Here is an 18,332-nt window from a genome sequence, read left to right on the forward strand (position 1 = left end):
GACAGATCACAGAATGGAAATTGGTATTTTCAATCATTGAGAAGAAGGATTTCTTGAAGTGATGCACATTAGCCTCCCCATTCACAACTCCCAGCTTACCAGACCTAAAGGATTAGAGGTCTAATGTTGGAAAGAAAGTGATAGACTGAAAAGCTTTACAAAGGATGCCGAAGAATGAAATTACTTCAGTAAGATCTTAAGCCAGTTCCAGTTTGCACTGAGATTCGCTCACTCATGAGATTTTTTACTCAACCATATTTACAGGACAGATGGGTGCAGACTTATTACTAACAAATGACAGGGAGTTGTAATTGTTTTACAATGACATACATACACTTCTATGAAAAAGTGGTGGAGAACACAGTTTTTTCTCTTTAGCAACAGCTACAGATATATTTTTCCATTGCAATGCCAACAGACTAAAGGACTTGGTCCAATTACAGCTGTGATTGGCTGAAATGTAAAGTAGTGTTACAAAAGTTCCCTTGGTAATTCCAATGACTAAATTACATATTGCAAAACTGACCTTTTGTTAACTCCCAGTTTTAAACTTGCTAAGAATTTCATTACATATACTTAATGATGTTGCATGAAGGCCTCATAAATCTTCCCTAAGATGATGACAAGATACATTGTACTTTTCTTCTTATGCAGAAGAATAATGTAAGATAAACCTTACTCTCTGCATTCCACAGAGATTGTGTTGTTCATATCACAAAGTTGCTCTCATCTTAGAAAGAGACATGTTCTAGAAACATAATTTCTTATTTGCTTTCTCAGATTAATATATTTTAGAAATATACTGTCCATCCAATCCCAGCTCAAGAGGATATGTGAGTGGATTACTTTGTAGTTTGCTGTTTGTGTACTCCTTTATCTTAGGCAGAATCAATGTGCATTTTTTATCACAATTCAACTATTTACATATTGATTTGGAATCCACTTTCAGCACCTCCAATGAAATACAGTGGACGCATACATATATGGGTTTAAGACAGATGTGTAGAAACATTCATTCAGACTAGAGGTTGTTGCCTATTTTTTCCTCAGATAATAAACTAAGTATTAATTACAAGACTATAAAAGTAATATACTATAAATATACTGAATATAAGACTATAAATACAAAAATTTTCAAGAATGGAAATGGCAAGAGGTATATCCATATTTTATGAATTCCAGTGCTCTTTATCTCAATATACAATCCCTGTATGTAGAGTGATGCTTCACACTCCCTTGTGCCAGAAAAAGCTCTACTTCCACAGAGGAAAAGATTTCATTCCTTCAAGGCAAAATAGACACATGCTTTTTATATTGCATCCAACTGCTGTTTCTTTGTTTAAAACAAAATACTCTTAAGCAATTTTACTTTATTTTCTGGTAAGTATGCTAGATATTACAAGGGAAAATAGTGTAATCACTAAGCACTTTATCTCTTTCTCACTCTTGCATCCTTTCTCCACATGACTTGCTGTTTTTACTGTTCCCTGTGACACCTAATACAGAGAGAGCATCTAGAAAACATCACAGAACAAACAAGCACCCATGACAGGCAGATGAGTGAGCTGCAGCAGACAATTAAATAGCACAATTTCTGGTTTGTCTCCTCTTCTTGCTTTCACCTAGGTGAATATTATTGAAAAAGGTATCATTTAAGGCAAATAAGTGCTTTTAATATCTTGCAGATACAGGTGCAAATGCTGCAATTTTTTTCCCTGACATTCTTTCATGCTGCAATGATTTTTTTATGTTTTCTTAGGCCTAGAATGCCTTTCAGGCAATGGGCTAACCTATCAGATAACTGACTCTTATGCAAAGATACAAATAAAGTTTAAATAATTAAGTGACATAAACCAAACCTCATAGGGCAGCTCCTTCTTGTTTTTTTACCCCCTTTCATTTCCATTGTTACATTTAATTTTGCATACAGAGTGTGGTTTGGATAGTAAATCCCTTGCTTACAGAAGGCTTGTCTGTCCAAACTCTGCTGCTGGCACCACCTAGATCTGGCAGCATTTTCAATCAATAAAAATCATTACATAACAATGCCAGTGTGATACAAGAAGTAGCCTTGAAGTCAAAAGAAGCAGCAAAGGTGGGGGAGGATAAAAATAAGTGTTCTTTGCCTGCACTGCTAGAGCTTTTCTCTGTAGTTTGCAGAAGGTCACAAATATCAGGCAGTTAGATTGAGAAACAAAGCCCTATTTGAACACTACATGCATAAATATGTTATTACCTAATGCTGACCACTGTTAACTGTTTTAATGACACATTATAAAAATATGATAGTCCAGACAGAATTCTGAGGTCTCTTTTGCTTCCCCATCCCATCCCCACACCGAAGTCTCAACATCAAGCTGGCTTACAAGCTTACAGGCATTTCTAGATGCATACAGTAGCTTCTGCTTCTTTGGACTCCTTAAAAACAATGTAAAAAGCTGTGTGAGCACATCAAGCAGCTGTAGGACTTATGCCCAATTGCATTTCAAGCATATGACCTGCAAAGGCTGGGGCAGTCCAATTCAACAAAGTGCAGCAACAAAGCAGGAATGCCCACTGAACCAAAAACAGATCTTGCATTTAAATCATGAACTGAGAATTCTTTTAATGTCTCTTTCCCTTGAACTGCTTGTCCTCTCTTCTTTTCCTCACTTCATGTCTTTGGATCTTAGTTCTCATCCTGACATATTTGCTGCCCATGCCTGAAAGAAAGCCACTAATAAGCCCAAAAAGGGCTAACAGAGCAGCTAGAAGATTTGAACAGGAAGAGCATTTTGAAATATCCAGCTCAGTATTTGGATGGAAGCAAAAGCATAAGAGAGGGTAACAACCTATGGATTTTAGACAGCAATTATCACCCGAGCAAGACTCTTAACTGTTATTCTATTTAGAGATTATTTTCCTGTTATTTTCTTTTACAAAATGCATGAATTGTGGCAGGAGATTTTAGAAAGACAGCATCAGTCACTGCACATCTCACTTACAAATACAAGACATACAGCAACATCTGCTACATTAATTTGGCCTCTGCTTACCAAGGATTAATGACTGTTGGTAGAACAGACCAATATCTTACTCTGTAGCCTCCTGCTGGATTTGCTCTCAGGAAAGTAGGTTTCTTTCTACCAGCTGCTTCCCTGCCTTGACTTGCAGCAGACTGTAAGGTCTGGTAAAAGAACTGGCTCTAAACTGAGGGAATTTTTGATCACAGAGGTTCATAGCCTGCTTTTTAATATCCTGCCCTTCTTAGCAGCACAACCTATATGTTGAGGTATCTGAAGATTTTCAATTAGTCTAGCTTTTAGAAGTACTAGTGATTCCAGGAAGTCCAAGTGCTGACAGTCCACCTACTTTTCAGGAAATTAATATATAGCACTCTCCAAGATATCTAAAGTTAAGCTCAATGCTTTGGAGCCTGTCAGGTCCCCATATCCTAGCTGCCTTCTTTAATAAAACCACTTTGAATAATACTCAGGTGATACAATAAAAAATGCACATTTTGCACACAGCAAAACTATGGCAGTCTGTCCTCCTGTGAGCATTACCTGCACATTCTGGGTTGTCTTCATTGAAATTGATTGCAAAGTCATGAGAGACCTGCAGTTAAATGGAAAGAAAAGAAGACTGTTGTCAGAAAAATTTTTCCAAGAAGACTTGTGGTTAAACACTCTTGACATTTTTTTCTGTGCTAAACCTGAGACCTTTCAAGCTTTCAGCCATTAAGTGTGAAATACAGTCCCAGCTGGAGCTCCCCACTGAACCAAAGTAGCAAAACTGGAATCAAACTGAAATCAAAACAAAACGGCACAAAGAAAACCCACCTAATACATAAAAATTATATAAACATGGTGTCAGGATTGGGCTATCAATGCTCGACACAGAAGAAGAATCTATTGCTGAGGCAATTTAAATGCCAGCTCTTCTTAGCTCAGCATCTCAGATTGCAGGAGAGACAAAGCAGGTTGTGATACAGCAGTGACAGCAGAAACTCAGCTCACTTCTGCATCCTGACCTCACTGTGTGAACAGTTCCTCATCTAAGGCCAGGGAGTACTGCAGGAGTAATTCTCCAGAGAAATCAAGGATCCACTGTGGAATAGTAGTGTAAGAAGTGTAAGGAGTCTAAGTTGGTTAAAAAGTTATATTAGTCTAACTAGTTAGGGGGATAATAAATAAAAAAAAACCCTGAAGACCCTTGATTTTCCTCACATGTAGTGAATATTCCAATCTCTCTGTCTCTCAATCTGTCTATCATCAAATCCTACAGAGCTGCTATTAAAAGAAATTACTGTGAATACAACAAAATCGCTGATTTTCTAACAAAACAAAGTATTTTGTCTTTGGTGCCCTGGGAAAATAATACAAGACTTTTGTATGTTTAAGTAATGCTAGACATTTTAAATCTCTAGTTCCAGAAGTCCTCTTTAAGGTTTATTCTTGCCTGCATTTTTCTTTTTCAGATTCCTTTTTACTACTTTCTTTGATCACTGAAAAGTCTCAATTCCTTATAATCTCTTTGGCTCTGAAGCCCAGTCTCTTAATTCTGTTTGCCTTAATTTTTCTTGAATGAAAAAGCTCAGATTTTGTCTCACAATGCATAATGTGTGAAAAAAAAATAAAATATAGGTGTGTGTATATATATATAGGTGTGTATATATATACATATATATTAACTGGAAAAAAAGTGGATATAGCCAAGAGTTTAGCAGGTAATTTGCATAATTTAAAGTTGAATTTAGATGTATCATCCCAGATTTAAGAAGGCATTCATATAACTGCAATTATACACATTTAAAGCTTTATAGATCTCTGTAGGATCTTCAAAAGTGCCAACACTCCTAGTGATATGGGAAGCAACCTCCTGTTCCATGGAACCAGGATTATTTACAGGAAAAGATTTAATTTGTTGGATCTTGCTGTTTCATTTGTTAGTTTGGAAGTCTTGACAGCAGAGTATGGAAATTGGTCCAAGACTAAGGGACTCATAGATCAAATATGTGACTGCAGAGAAGCTTCTGTGAAAGTGAAGTGGTGTAAGTTAGCTAATTACTGCCAAAGAGAGTTCTTCATAGAGAAATTTAATTTCCCACCCTACATGCTAGTCTTGCTTACCACAGTGATGCCTGCCATTATTAAGAGGTTAAATAAAGCAGTCTTTCTGTCATGATGGGAAAGGACCGAAGCAAAACCTCACTGAGAAGTCTGCAGTTGCCTCAGACTAGCCAGGCATTCAGCATGCCTACACCAAGCATCAGTCTTAGAGAGGGTTTTACATGGTCCATTCAGTCTATCCTGCTTGGCCATGGAAAATAAAGCAGTAAGTCACTATTTATGTTCCTCAGTGAGCAGCAGAGAAGACCAGGGCTGCCAGATACACTTCAGAGGTGCTCCAGAGCTCTTCTGCCTGGCTGCTCTGGATGTCTCTCGGTGCACTTTGCCCAGCTGGTATCTGCCAGTCTCATGACCAGCTGCAGGCCAAAGGTAATTGCATCTGTCAAAAACTGTTATGGGAGTTTTCACTCATTGATATTTTTTGTTGTTGTTCACTAGCCATTCTCTTCCCTTTAGGGTTTCTGTATTTTGCATTTACTGTGTTATAAAGGCAAGAAGGATGGCAATACATGTTTATGTATTGCAGACTGATCCTTCCAAACACTGTGCCTCTTCAGTGATTTTATTTCTTTATTCCAAATGCATTTGAAATTATACCTAAAGGAAAATAAAAATCTTTTCAAAAGCTATGAATACAGTATTCTAATCTCATATGCAAGCATGGTTTGGATGCTTTTGTTGCCATACCTCTTCCAGAATCACATAATGCAAACAATTTATCTATGGCACCCAGGCTATTATTTAAGAAAAATATAGACAACAGTTCAGGCCAGTAAGGAAAACCCAAGTCTAGTCAGTGTGCACAATGATCCAAAAAATAATACTGTCTGAACATCAGTTGCTATCCTCCTAAAGCAAATGGCCCTCATACACTGTCATCCTGATTCACAGAGCAGTGTTAAAATGTACCCTGAAGGCAGCACAGGAAACACAATGAATGTGCAGAAGCATTGGCTTGTTTCCTATGCTCTCTAAGCAATATATCACAATTTAAACAAGATTTAAGTATAACGTGAGGGAGAGAACTTCTTTGAGCAGCTCAATGATGGTTCACAAAGAGGAAATCATCACCCAAGGCAAGCCAACAGCAGATATTTTTTAAGCAGCACTTCTCCAAATGCTCAGAACTCATCCCCCACTCTGTTAAGCAAAGCCAGCTGTGCTTCAACCTGCCCCTCTGCTGTCTTCCCTGTGGGGGCCAGAACTCAAGAGTGTCCAAACTAGCAGAGACTTCAGACTTACACCATGTACTGAAGGCCTTACTAAACTTGGGCTGCTACCTCATAGGATTCAATGTAAAGCTCAGCCATGTCAAAAGGTGGTTTGGATCAAACATTCAATGCTTTTGTTTTTTAAACAGCGCCAGGTGATGAGTTTCTCTCCTTCCTTTTTTTTTTTTTTTTTTTTTTTTTTTTTTTTTTTTTTTCTAATTATATATGCAAGGGATGTGACTGAAGGGCAAACCATGCTGATGACAGAGAACCAAAAGCTGGTATACTTAGTGGCATCTTTCTGATATTGAATGACACAGCCCTTGAATGACACTCCCAGAACTGATAAACTAATGATGAAAAGGAGGCAAAATTTGAACACCTAAGATGCTGTAGACTGAGAAATCCTCAGGGGAAAAAAGAAGACACTTGGCTGTTCAGAAACAGGAATGTCTATATAATTTATTAGGGTGGTTTGTATTGTGGATCGATCTAACAATCAGGAAATCCTGGAACGTGTCAAGTCACACAAATACAGGATAATTGCTTTACATCAATACCTGAGGCACAGAGAACTTTGCCAAGAACTGCAGACCACAGTCTATGGTGGAAGTGAGCCTCACATTAAAGAATGTCCTCACAAAACCCCGAGAGTGTCACAGACCCTGGACTAAGTTTTAAACATGAAGCTGACCCTCTGCTCAGCCTTCCCCTCTTAACATTGATCCATAAAATCAATCCATTAAAGGGAAGGAGAGAGAAATGCTGGCATGCTGAGGTGATTACATGGGATCAGCCTGGTGTCACTTGGGCTGCTGCACAGAACTGCATTTAAAGCCTGTAGCTAAAGACATTCACTTGCACTTGGCTGTTTTAATCTTTTCCCTCTGCAGGGCTCCAGATACATTCTTTAGCAGATACCATCATAAATGTGGGATTATTAAACTACAGCTGTCCAGGAACTTCCTATACCAGGAACACTCTATTTCACTGGTAATTCCCTCAAGGTTTTTAACAAACAATTTAACTAACTCTACCATACTTTATGATATTGATTACAGTGACAGCATTTCTGAGGATATGACAATTAAATAAACAGTACAGAATAGAATATTTTTACTAAGACAGGTTATAGACATGTTTTTTACCACTGCACAATGCCTCCACTGTGTCTACATATATATGACAAACACCTGCAGCTTTCCATCAATGTGATGGCACCCATGAGGCTCTTGGAAGAATCCTAATGATACTTCTACTTGCTTATGGCCACTTTTGTAGAAAAATCAGATTGATTTAACATACCAGGTACCTTCTTTCCCTCATATTGGAATGTGATTAAATTCATCTTCATAGCATGGCCCTTACTAAAAATGTTTCTAATTTAGGCTGAAAGGGAAGGATAATTTCCTAGTTGATTAGAATTTTTGAGATTTCTTAAAAAATGTTTTATGAATTCAGATAGAAACCTCAAATCACAAACATAAATCCTACCTTGGAATCTGAAAAATAATAAATCTCCCAATATTGATAAAGCAAATTGCTGGAAAGCTTTTGAACTGTGCAAAGGCATTTTATTTAAGTTTCATTGAAACTTGTTATTCTAGTTTGGCCTACACATTTTTTAAACCCTTTAAATTGAATTTCCTTTTTTTAAGTAAGAAGCTATGGTTTTTAATTATTTTCAAATGCCGAATATAGATGGCTGAATTCTGAAAATTAGTAATCCTTTTTTCCCCTCTCTAGATTGTCAAATTCATTTAAATTAACCTCCATGTCCCAAATAGCTCCAGCTTTCCTCTATGGTGATGGTCTATTTGACAAATAATCTGACAAATTCAGATGCTTAGGAATGCTTTCTTAATAATTTAAATAGAGATTGTCAAAAATCCATGAACAAGAGATGCATACAAGTGTAAATGTCAAAATGCACAATGTTGGACCCTTCCCTGTGAATAAATTGAACACTATTAAGTCACTGCCAGTCAGAAAACTAAATACAAAATGCCTGTGTATTTTGCAAAAGCTTAAGACACTAATGAATTTCAAGTACTCTTGGTCAAAAGCTATTATTTTCAGAATGCTCATTAATCAAATAGTTTGGGAGCTGGACAGCTTGTGTTTCTTGCTAAGATACATTGTACAGTTTTCTGCTTGGCAAAGCTGGGCCATTTATTTTCCTTTGTAGTTCATTTTTGTGCATGCTGCCTAAGTTTCCATGTCTAAATCCAACTTGCATGGATAAGGACACTAATTCTGTTTTGTCCCTCGGTCTGTTCCACATTCTTTTTTTTGTTAGGTTTGCACATATTTTAGCCATCAATCTCCTCAAAAGTGCAGGAATCATAAAGACCACAGCACTTCTCAAGTCCCACACACCAGTGCAGCTTAGGGTTGCAAAGATACTGCACTGTCTGTAACTGCAGTGAGTTTGTCTCCAGCACACATTCACAGCAAAAGGCGGGAATGATGCTTTCACTAAAAATACAGAAATCACCAAGACACTCTTAAAACAAACTGCCAGTTGTTTAGTACCTATTCAGGTGTCAGCCTGCAATCTCCTTTAGGAAACAGGTCTTCATTAATGGCAATCTACTTGTCATGGGGCTGACACAATTTCTCAGCTCCTTTGAGTCCTGCCTGCTAAGAAGTCAGTGTGTGTGGTTTGCTTTCTTTCCTCCTCTTCACTGTGACCTTTCACAGCCGTGTCTGAATCCATATTATCTACCACCTCTTCACTTTACATCAGACTTCTCAGATGCTTCCTTTCATTGCAAAAAACCCCTCCGACATTCTGCAAGTTTTGTATGATAGAAACTCACATGGGAAATATTTCTCTCAGAGGTTTAGATCAAGGAGCAGGATGATGTGTTTGTCAGGTCTTGGTGGAAGAAGATCATATTGTTGAATATTAGATGAAAGATCTCTAGACTAATGAGGAATGATATATATGGCATGTCTTGCTTCTCTCACTCTCACCGACTCCTTATGCCACTAAGAAACTGCTGGTTTTCTACTAACAGCTGAAGTGTGTCATTTGGAGCTGAAATGAGGGAAAATAAAGTCAACACAATATAACAGTGTGCTCTTGAAATGGAAATTCTGTAGAAAACATAAATAAAAACAAGATTTAATGGGGTACAACATCAAGAGATTTATGAAGAGCCTGCAGTGATAGACACTGACATAGTTGAGGAAGGAAGCTATGTTGTTTAGGCTGTATGGGGGCTCCATGGTTACTTAGGAACCCTTGGCATTGGGAGTAATTTCTTCCATAGCCCTAGCAATTTATTGTCTACTGACAGAAATTAAAGACCAGATGCTAGAGTGCAGAGATGAACAGGCTATGAGCAGGTTAGATCACTTCATTAGGACTGGAGGCTTGAAAACAGACACTCTAAATTAATGAGAAGCTGATTTATTCACATGATGGGGTCAGAACTTGAAAATTCTCATAATGATTCAACCTAAATTTGAAGATGTTAATTGTTACAGTAGTGGCACTGCTCTCCTTTAGTAAAACAAATGTATGATATGTATGACTTGTAATACCTGTGACTGAAAACATGAAAAGATCATTTAAATAGCACGAGATCTGCACTTTTGCTGTTGTGTCTAGAGTGTTATCGTATTTTTGCAGCAGGAAATAAGAGGCTAAGGAAGAAAATTGGGAGCACTTTTTTTTTTATAGTCTCTGTAACTTTTAATTTTTATGTGTTTCTTCTCCATTTCCTATGCTTCTTTGCTATGTTTCACATCAAACACTAATCACTGTTGGCTTTGAATTAACTTTCTACCAGTGTAGACTAAATTACTGAAGGATTTTCAGGTTTATTGGTCTTGATTTAATAATGCATCATGATGAAGCTGACTCTTCACTCTTAAAGGACGTATCTTTCAGAAGTGCAGTCAAAGCCAAGCAGGGACTCAAAAATATTGATACAGTTTATTTTAAGAAGCCAGGTATTTTTATGGGCTGTGTAGAGTATCACAGGGAGGGACTGAACAATAGCACAGATGACTGATAACTCCTCATGCACTTCCAGCTGGATGTGCTCATGACAGACACCAAGCTGATTATTTGTCCTCATCTGTTGCACAGAAGAGTTAGTCCCCTGCAAGGTTGTTCTTGTCTTCTTCAAAGTTTTATTATGTTTGTGAGCTGATGTCATGTTGTTCTGTCTTTGCCGCTTCTGTCACAGGTTTCCACAGTAGAGATTAAAGATGTTTTTCTACCCTTCACCTGCATCTCCATTTACTTTGGGACTTGTTTTATTTAGTCGCACATATGTAACCCACAAGTAAGCAGTCTCATCTTCTGAAGCTTACCCTTACTTTTCCTGAGCTTTTCAAAATCTAAGGTCCCGAGTCATATTCATTTTCTTGCTTTGAGAAGTTAGCAACAGTTCAGGAGAGCCCATGCTACAGGATAAGAAGCTTCATTCATGCATGGACTACTAAGTTCAGTGGGAGTCTCTGAGTTTCTTAAGGGTATTTGTCAAGAAATTATCCAAACGCTAATTCTGCCAAAGCGGAAAAATCAATTGGTGTTGGTGATTGCAGGCATATCTGGTTACACAGACCCCTGAACTTACTTTCTGTCAAGATACCTGTTTTCCAGCTAGCACCTGAAATGAGCTCTCACAATCAGGTGAAAAAGATGATACTGGAGTCTAACAAAACTGGTATGTTGCCAATAGGCTCATGTGATCTGAAGCATCAGTGCTGCCAGCTGATTATTTTGGCTGAGAAGAGCATCTTTGTGCTGGGATCTTTATTATACTTTTGTCACTGGGAAACTACTGAAAAGACTTCAGCTGACACAGTAACACCTTCCTTTAAGCAGTCCTTACATAAGGATGACTCTCTATGACTAGAAAAGTTTTAAGTTTTCCCACATGCACCTCAGAGATGATGGAGCAACCAGGTCCTGACACACAACCTTAAATAGCAGTGATGGTTGTCAGCTGCTGCAGTTGGAACAAACATACAACAAACACAGATGTTCGGAGTTCATAATATCACATTAAAATGTGTATCAAAACTCTGGAAGCTGTCTCTGACTTTAGAAAACATTAACACTGGTGTTACCCTTGAGGCACAAAGCAAGGCAAAACATCTTGCCAGTCAAAGCTTAGAAAGCAACGTTGTTAAAACATACATTAACTTACCTTAGACATCTGTTTGCAAGACATGTATCGAATTTGCTGTACATCACTACAGTTATTCTTCTGCAGGTATCAAACCTACAAGCTGTGAGGAACATACTGGTGCATTTTTTTTCATCTGCTGATTCATGCCTTACAACACCGAATGCACACAATCCCTCTCAGAAATTCTTACCTGATTAGTGTTCACCTCCCTACCTCAGCCACAGCCCAGAGACACAATCCAAAGCAGGCATACAAGGATGAAGTCTGCATGATTAGATGGCTAATACTTCTCCTTTCCAGATAGTACCTGAGTTGCAGAGTCTCCACCTAGACTTTGGTTACTTATCTATGCAGAATTACTTTTCTGCCCACACAAGCTCCATGAAACAAAGGATTTGAATTTCTATTTATTTCTTCTTGGGCCTTTGTCTGTTGGATGCTCCCTCCTTCTTTTACTTCACTGTCTTCACTCTAACCCTACCAGATGGCATATTTATACTTACAATTGCAGCATCACTGCCGATCACTCTTTTTTTGTTGTTGTTTATAAATACCACTTCTCTCTAGCATGGCTTTCTCTTCCTGGTATTGACCTTGTCCACTGTGACACAGAAATTTGCCACAGTGCAAATTTCTTCTCTCAAGTCTTTATTTTCAGGAAGATGTTTCAAAAGGGATGTTGAAAACATTTCTCTTCTTAGCATCCAAGGGACAATTGGCTAACATTCGTCCCTTTGTCAAAGCTTTGTCAATACCATAAAATCTTTTAGGTGTCGTCAATTATTTTAAGTCTAGCCCTGCCTGATTCCAGGTTTCAGTGAGGTATCACTGGGTGAGAAAGCCAGATGGAAGAAAAGCAGAGGAGCTGTTCCCATTTGCCACTGCCCTGCCTTTCACCATTTCTCCCTTATTTTGTGCCTCATAACTCAAAGAAATTAGAAAATTACACTTAGGCACCTACTTTGTATTCTGGGGGTATTCTTGCTCCAAATCCAAAGGCTGGGAACATTTTGTCACTGGAAAAGAATGAAAAACATATAAGAGTACCCATAGAGAAATATTGTTACAATAAACATTTATTCCTCTGTATGCATTCATGAGAAATGCAAAGCAGCACAAAAGCACAGGAATGGCTTTTAAGTCAAGTGATGGCAGATTGGAAGGGTACTGGATTGGAGAAGTAGAGTTGTGTGCTGAACAGATTGTAGGGGGGTGTTATGGAAGATTTTTCAGGTGAGCTCCTAGTATTGCTGGGGTGTTAAAATCACATGGAGAATACTGAGAGATCGGGTTGTCTTGTACTTCCCCCACAAATGCAGTAACAAATCTGTATTACCCACTCTTTTGCATTACCTGGCTGAAGCAAGAGAGTTTGTTGATTGAACAGCCTGCAATGACATTTATTTCATATAAATGTGGATGTGCCCCCTCAGCTCAGAAAATGGGTCTAGCGAAGATATGACTCAGATTAAAAGTGTTTACAAATTTGGGTTCTTACACTTGTCCAGTTGCTCAAAATTGACTTCCTAAAATATCTGAACAGCGCAATTTCATGCTCCCAAACCTGCAGGTTCTGTAAAGCTTTCCACCTGCATCTTTAGTTGTTTCTCTAAAACATGAGATTATTTTAAATAGGCATAGATTGACTGATAACATGCCTTGGCATGGTCAGTTTACTTTCACACTCTACAGTGAGGTTATTCTACCCCAGTTAGATCTGCTACAGAAAAAATACCTGATTCAGAGAACCTGGAAACTTCAAGGCTGTTAATATCCTTTCAGAAATGCAATAATGTCTCACACAGCCCACATGCTGTCAAGCAGCCTCTTCCCAGATGGCAAAGTGGAAAACAACAAACTGCAAGGAATGTCTTGTCCCTGAGTCAGCAAAGCACTTGATCATACACTTGAGGTTAACAATTCACTCAAACATATGCTTAATTCCAGACATATCCCAAAGTCTCACTGATGTCGCTGAACTGTACTCCAGTCCGCTGATGAATCAGACTAGGTTTACCCCAGTCTACTTACAGGGTTTCATGGCCCTTGGAGAAGTTGAGTTCCAACTACCATGATTGGAACTTTTAAAAACTCCCAGAAGAGGCCAGCAGCTTCAATATTTTTGGTGTAGTTCAAGAGATGGCCACTCCAAGTATCAACTGAATAATTCACATCCCAGACATACTCCAAAAAGATAATAGCACCCATTAAAGCTGCTCGGTTCTTTTGTCTGGCATAGGCTGTTCAAGGCACCATGATATTTCTGATACAACCTAAAGAAAAACTGAAAGAAAGCAGAACTGTGTCCCCTCTGCTGCATAAATCTTGGGAGCACAGTTCTGTGTACCATATGTTACACCATGTGACAATGGATCTTGGAAAGGAACACTAACATCATTTGCATGGTAATGAAACATTTTTTTCCCAAGAGATGTCAGAAACGAAGTAGCTGCTGACACTCAATGCTAACTGCCTGCTGATAGCATTCTCTTTGATTGAACACTTCTGGAAGCAGGAAAGCCCTTACAAATGGATGCAGAGAATTCAGGCACACACTTTGAGGGCAAGAAATAAGAAACCATTAGAAAAGAATCCGAGAGGAGAAAAAAAAAATCTTGTTTTACATCAATGATTAAGCATTTCTGGATTAGAAAATCAAACTGTGGAGCTGCAATTAATTGATTTGGGCAAGAACAAAGAAAGACTAAAAAAGAATTTTACTTAGAATTTTACTTAAGTAGAACGTAAGTATCTAAGTTCCATGTTGGCAGCAGTTATACAACTGGAAGATGCTTGAACTCATCCAGTGCCAGAATTCTACTGCAATGTTTCTGGAGTGTAAACAAGTGTAGGCACTCTTGTATCCATCTTCTGCTCTGCAGAAATTCAGAGACAGCCATAAGTCATACCTCCAGTAGCCTGGATTCTCCTTCTGGTGGCGAGACTCCCACATTCCCAGTCACACAGTGGCACAGCCCCCACTGTAATTCTGCACTCAGAATACCTTACCTCCACAGTCAGGACACTTGTCTTTATGTTTAAACTTCCCACATCTCCTTTTTGAGTAAGTGCAACCATTACATTGTGAAAGATTAAAGCAAGATCATGTGCCCCCTCAGGATGGGGCTCCTTATGGCTGCTTTTTAGAGGGAAGTACATGAACTCTAGAGAGGAGGGGTATCCTGGGTCTTCTGTGCTCAGTACTTTTTGTTGTCTCAGCCAGAATAACTCCACATTCTCATTAGGCAGCTCACCAGAATTTAGGTCCATACCTCTAGTAATGTGATTCAAGCTGCTGGGACCAAGAAATTAACTTTCATGTGCTATTGGAGCTTGATTTTTAAGGTAAGAAAGGGAACCTTTTGACACTCATGACATCCCTTGCATAAAAAAGATCATGATGTTATCTCTTGACCACACCTCAAAAATTGCAGCTGATAGCTTTCAGGATAAAAATAAAATTTAAATGTATAGAATGCTTTTCCTTTTATCACACAAAACAAAGTGTTTAGCTAATATATAAAGGTCTCATTCTCTAGTAAGTGAGCAGTTGAATAGCTTAGTGGTGTTTTGTAATATAACCCCTTGAGTCTTCCTCTCACTTTATTATATGAGAAAAAAATCCATCAGCTGAGCCTGCTGCCTTCATTCTGCTCGTCCTGCACTACTGAGACACAGCAGGGGAAAAGTGACCCAGAAGGGCAGAAAAGAACTCTCTCACTTCCAGGATAATACTGCATGGTATAGAGGTGTGAGAGAGCTGCTCTAAAAGACCCAGGGCTATCATGGCAGCATGCAGAAGAAAACAGAGCAGCTTCCCTGCTTCTGGAAGCTATGTCAAGGGTTAGGCCATCCAGGGACTTAAACTACAGTCAGAAAATGAAAAGAAGGTTTTCTCCTGCCTCAGGGATGAATCACATGCATCAGAGACTCCAGCCCTGTTTCTTAGCCTGGCATTTCAGTAGGAAAGGGATCTGCTCTAATGACTTTTCTTCCTTTGTAATTTAAACTCACTCAAAAGAAGAAAAGTGAGAACCAGTTTTCTTTTTCTTCCTAGTGCTTGCTCAGATATTTGGGTGTCATTTATAGCAGAAAATAGGCCTGTGACCCTGGCTGAAGCAATGAGACATGGCCACAGATATGATTTGTGAGCACCCCCCTGATGCACTGCTGGCTCCTGCCAACCAGCACCCCCAGAGACTTCCCAGGGACAGTGCTGGGTCCAGCTGTGCCTGGCACTGCTCCCAAATGCAGTTTGGGCATCACCAGTTTGTGCTGGGAGGAAGAAAGCTGAGACACAAGGACGTGGGTAGTGTCATGTCCTTGGCCTCAGGCAACTTCAGGACCTTTAACTTGTTTTGTTTAAAGCTGGCCTGAGTGTCCTTGGCACACAAAAGGAAACTGTCTGCACTGTCCTGCTGGAGGAAGATCAATAAAGGGAAAGGATGGCAGAGAAATATGCAGCTGGAAAAACAAGCTGAAAGTTACAGAATTGAGTAAGAAAAAGAGGCAGAATGTTTACAAAATTACTCAATTGTGTCTACTTCACCTTTTATATTTTCTTTGTTTTACATAGGTTTCCTTGAAAATTTTAATGTGGTGTAACTTTCAAAAAGCTGAAGTATTTGACATGAAAATCAAAAAAACAAAAGGATCAGACTCTGAATTTTACACCTGATTATTTAAGGACCATGAATAGTCATGCAAGCATGGATGTATATAGCTTCTGGTACTTTTTCAGTCAAACATGCATGTATTACTGAAAGATACCCAAGACTGAGCAGATCTATGTTACACCCTGAAAGAAAAATCAGGGAGAGGGTTCAGGTTCAGTGTTCATATTGACAAATGTAAATTAATGCACACAGAAATTAATTGTCAGGGCTTCAAGACTGCAGTCTTCTGAACAGACATACAATCAGTTAGAAAAAAAGTTTGTCAGTAACCTCAACTATAACTTAACACAGAGCAGAAAATAATATCTGAAAATATCCCATATTGTCCTTTTGGGACATTGCTCAGTTTTAAACACCCATTTTTCAAGATATCTAATGGAAACAGGGCAAGAGCAATGACAAATCAAAACACTAACAGGGGCAGAGAGAAGAGAGATTTCTGTGAGCTGTAGTGCACCTACAGGAAAAGAGATGAATAGAGGTAATACTACGGTTTTGTAAATTGGTAAAAGTGATACAGATAATGATCCTGTTTTCTATTTCACTAGGAAGCCTAGTGCCACTGGAAGGAAAGAAATATTCTTATTATAAAGAGGCAAAATAAAGAACATTTCAAAATCTTGTCTCATTAACCACTGGTGCCCTCTGACATGTAGTATCATTGAAACCAGGATATTACATTTATTCTGAAAAGGACTTGCTATTCCTACTAATGAGATGGAGAAAACTCTTCCACTAGGTAAAATTAATTAGTCAGACATTAAAGACATTCTGCAACCTCATCAGAAGCCTCAGGGACAGATGATGCTTGAGATATTCAGCAATGCAGCAATACCTGTATTCAAGAAGGTTGCCAGGACTATGCTCTCTGAAAATCAGTTGCTTTTAAAGATTGAAATTTGGAACTTTATGCAATTGTATGGAGAAAAAAAGCCTAAGCCATTTTACATTAATTCTGAATTTATTAATTCTGAAAGATTAACTCCTAGCTAGCCCTTAGACAACTTGTTTGGGACTAATTTTATTCGTACCCGTTAAAACTTTTCAGTATGTAGCTATAGCTGTGCTTAAGTTTATTCTCCTGAATTCAATGCAGCATTTGTATGGATCCTACTTAACTGACCTTGGAGACCATCAGCATGAAAACCTGCTCACTTTATGCTAGAACAACACAGTAGCACAAACAGTACTAATGATGCAGTAAATGGGGGGAAGGAAAAAACACAGTGAGGAGAGAGAAACACCAAGAGCTCACTTTTGGCTCACAAATACCTCAGAATCTTAAATTTACAGCTTGCAAGTAGAATAGCAGACTAGAATCCCTGGATATTAAGCTATCACTTGTAATTTTGGTCTTAGGTCAGATCAGAACTACTAGGAGATATTTTAAAAGAACTGGATGCAGCAAAATCAATTCTTATGCCTTTAATTTTCAATTCCAGTCTTAAAAGAAAAAACTGTGGATCTGCTCTGCTTGACATACTTTTCTCATGATGAAATCAGATCATTTTCCTTTGTTGGGAAGAAATTTCAAATTGACAAAATTAAAAAGAGAGGTGTGCGTTACACGTGTAAATGAAAAAGATGTGAATGTGAAGAGAGAAAGAAGGAGGAGAAAAGGGCATGGAAAGGGGAAGTGGGAGAACAGAGAGGAAAAGGTAAAGGAAAAGATAGGAGAGAAAACATCATATGCCACAAAAAAAATAGAGCTATCTCTAAACTCAATTAAAATTGTAATCTTTCATGTTCAGGGAGTGAACTGGAAGACGACGAATTGTTTCTTTTCTAAAGCATATGAATGAATCATGTTTCTGAGTATATTATTTAGTACTTATCTGAGAAGGGCTTGATGCCAGTAAATTCTGAATCATAACAGCTTACAGGGATTACCAGCAGTTCCAAAGAAAATACAGAAATCATTTGAAATATTTAAACATTTTCAGCTCCCACTTTGCAAGCAGAGCTGGGCAAATAAAGGACATGCATGGGGGTTGGAACTAGATGATCCTTAAGGTCCCTTGCAACTCAAGCCATTCTATGATTCTTATGATCAAATAGGGTTAAATAAAACCATTTCAGTGGAAGGGACCAGAGCTCATCCATTTCACCACTTGCAGTCTCACACAGCCACCTGTGCTCCTCCAGGATGCAGAGCCAGGCTGTGGTCCAGCTCTCAGCCTG

General features: G+C 38.6%; 1 protein-coding gene across 1 annotated transcript in view; it reads right to left on the reverse strand.

The window, feature by feature from the left end:
- CPNE4 (copine 4) overlaps positions 1-18,332 on the reverse strand; it is a 175,571-nt gene that overhangs the window by 9,859 nt on the left and 147,380 nt on the right. The window contains exons 11-12 of the mRNA XM_083857455.1: positions 12,437-12,491; positions 3,546-3,597 (exon numbers count right to left, since the gene is read on the reverse strand). Of these exons, the coding sequence (XP_083713581.1) occupies positions 3,546-3,597; positions 12,437-12,491 (107 nt within the window). The remainder of the gene's footprint in view (positions 1-3,545; positions 3,598-12,436; positions 12,492-18,332) is intronic.

Source organism: Zosterops lateralis (assembly GCF_965231275.1).
Source record: "Zosterops lateralis genome assembly, chromosome: 1".
Lineage (NCBI taxonomy): Eukaryota > Metazoa > Chordata > Aves > Passeriformes > Zosteropidae > Zosterops > Zosterops lateralis.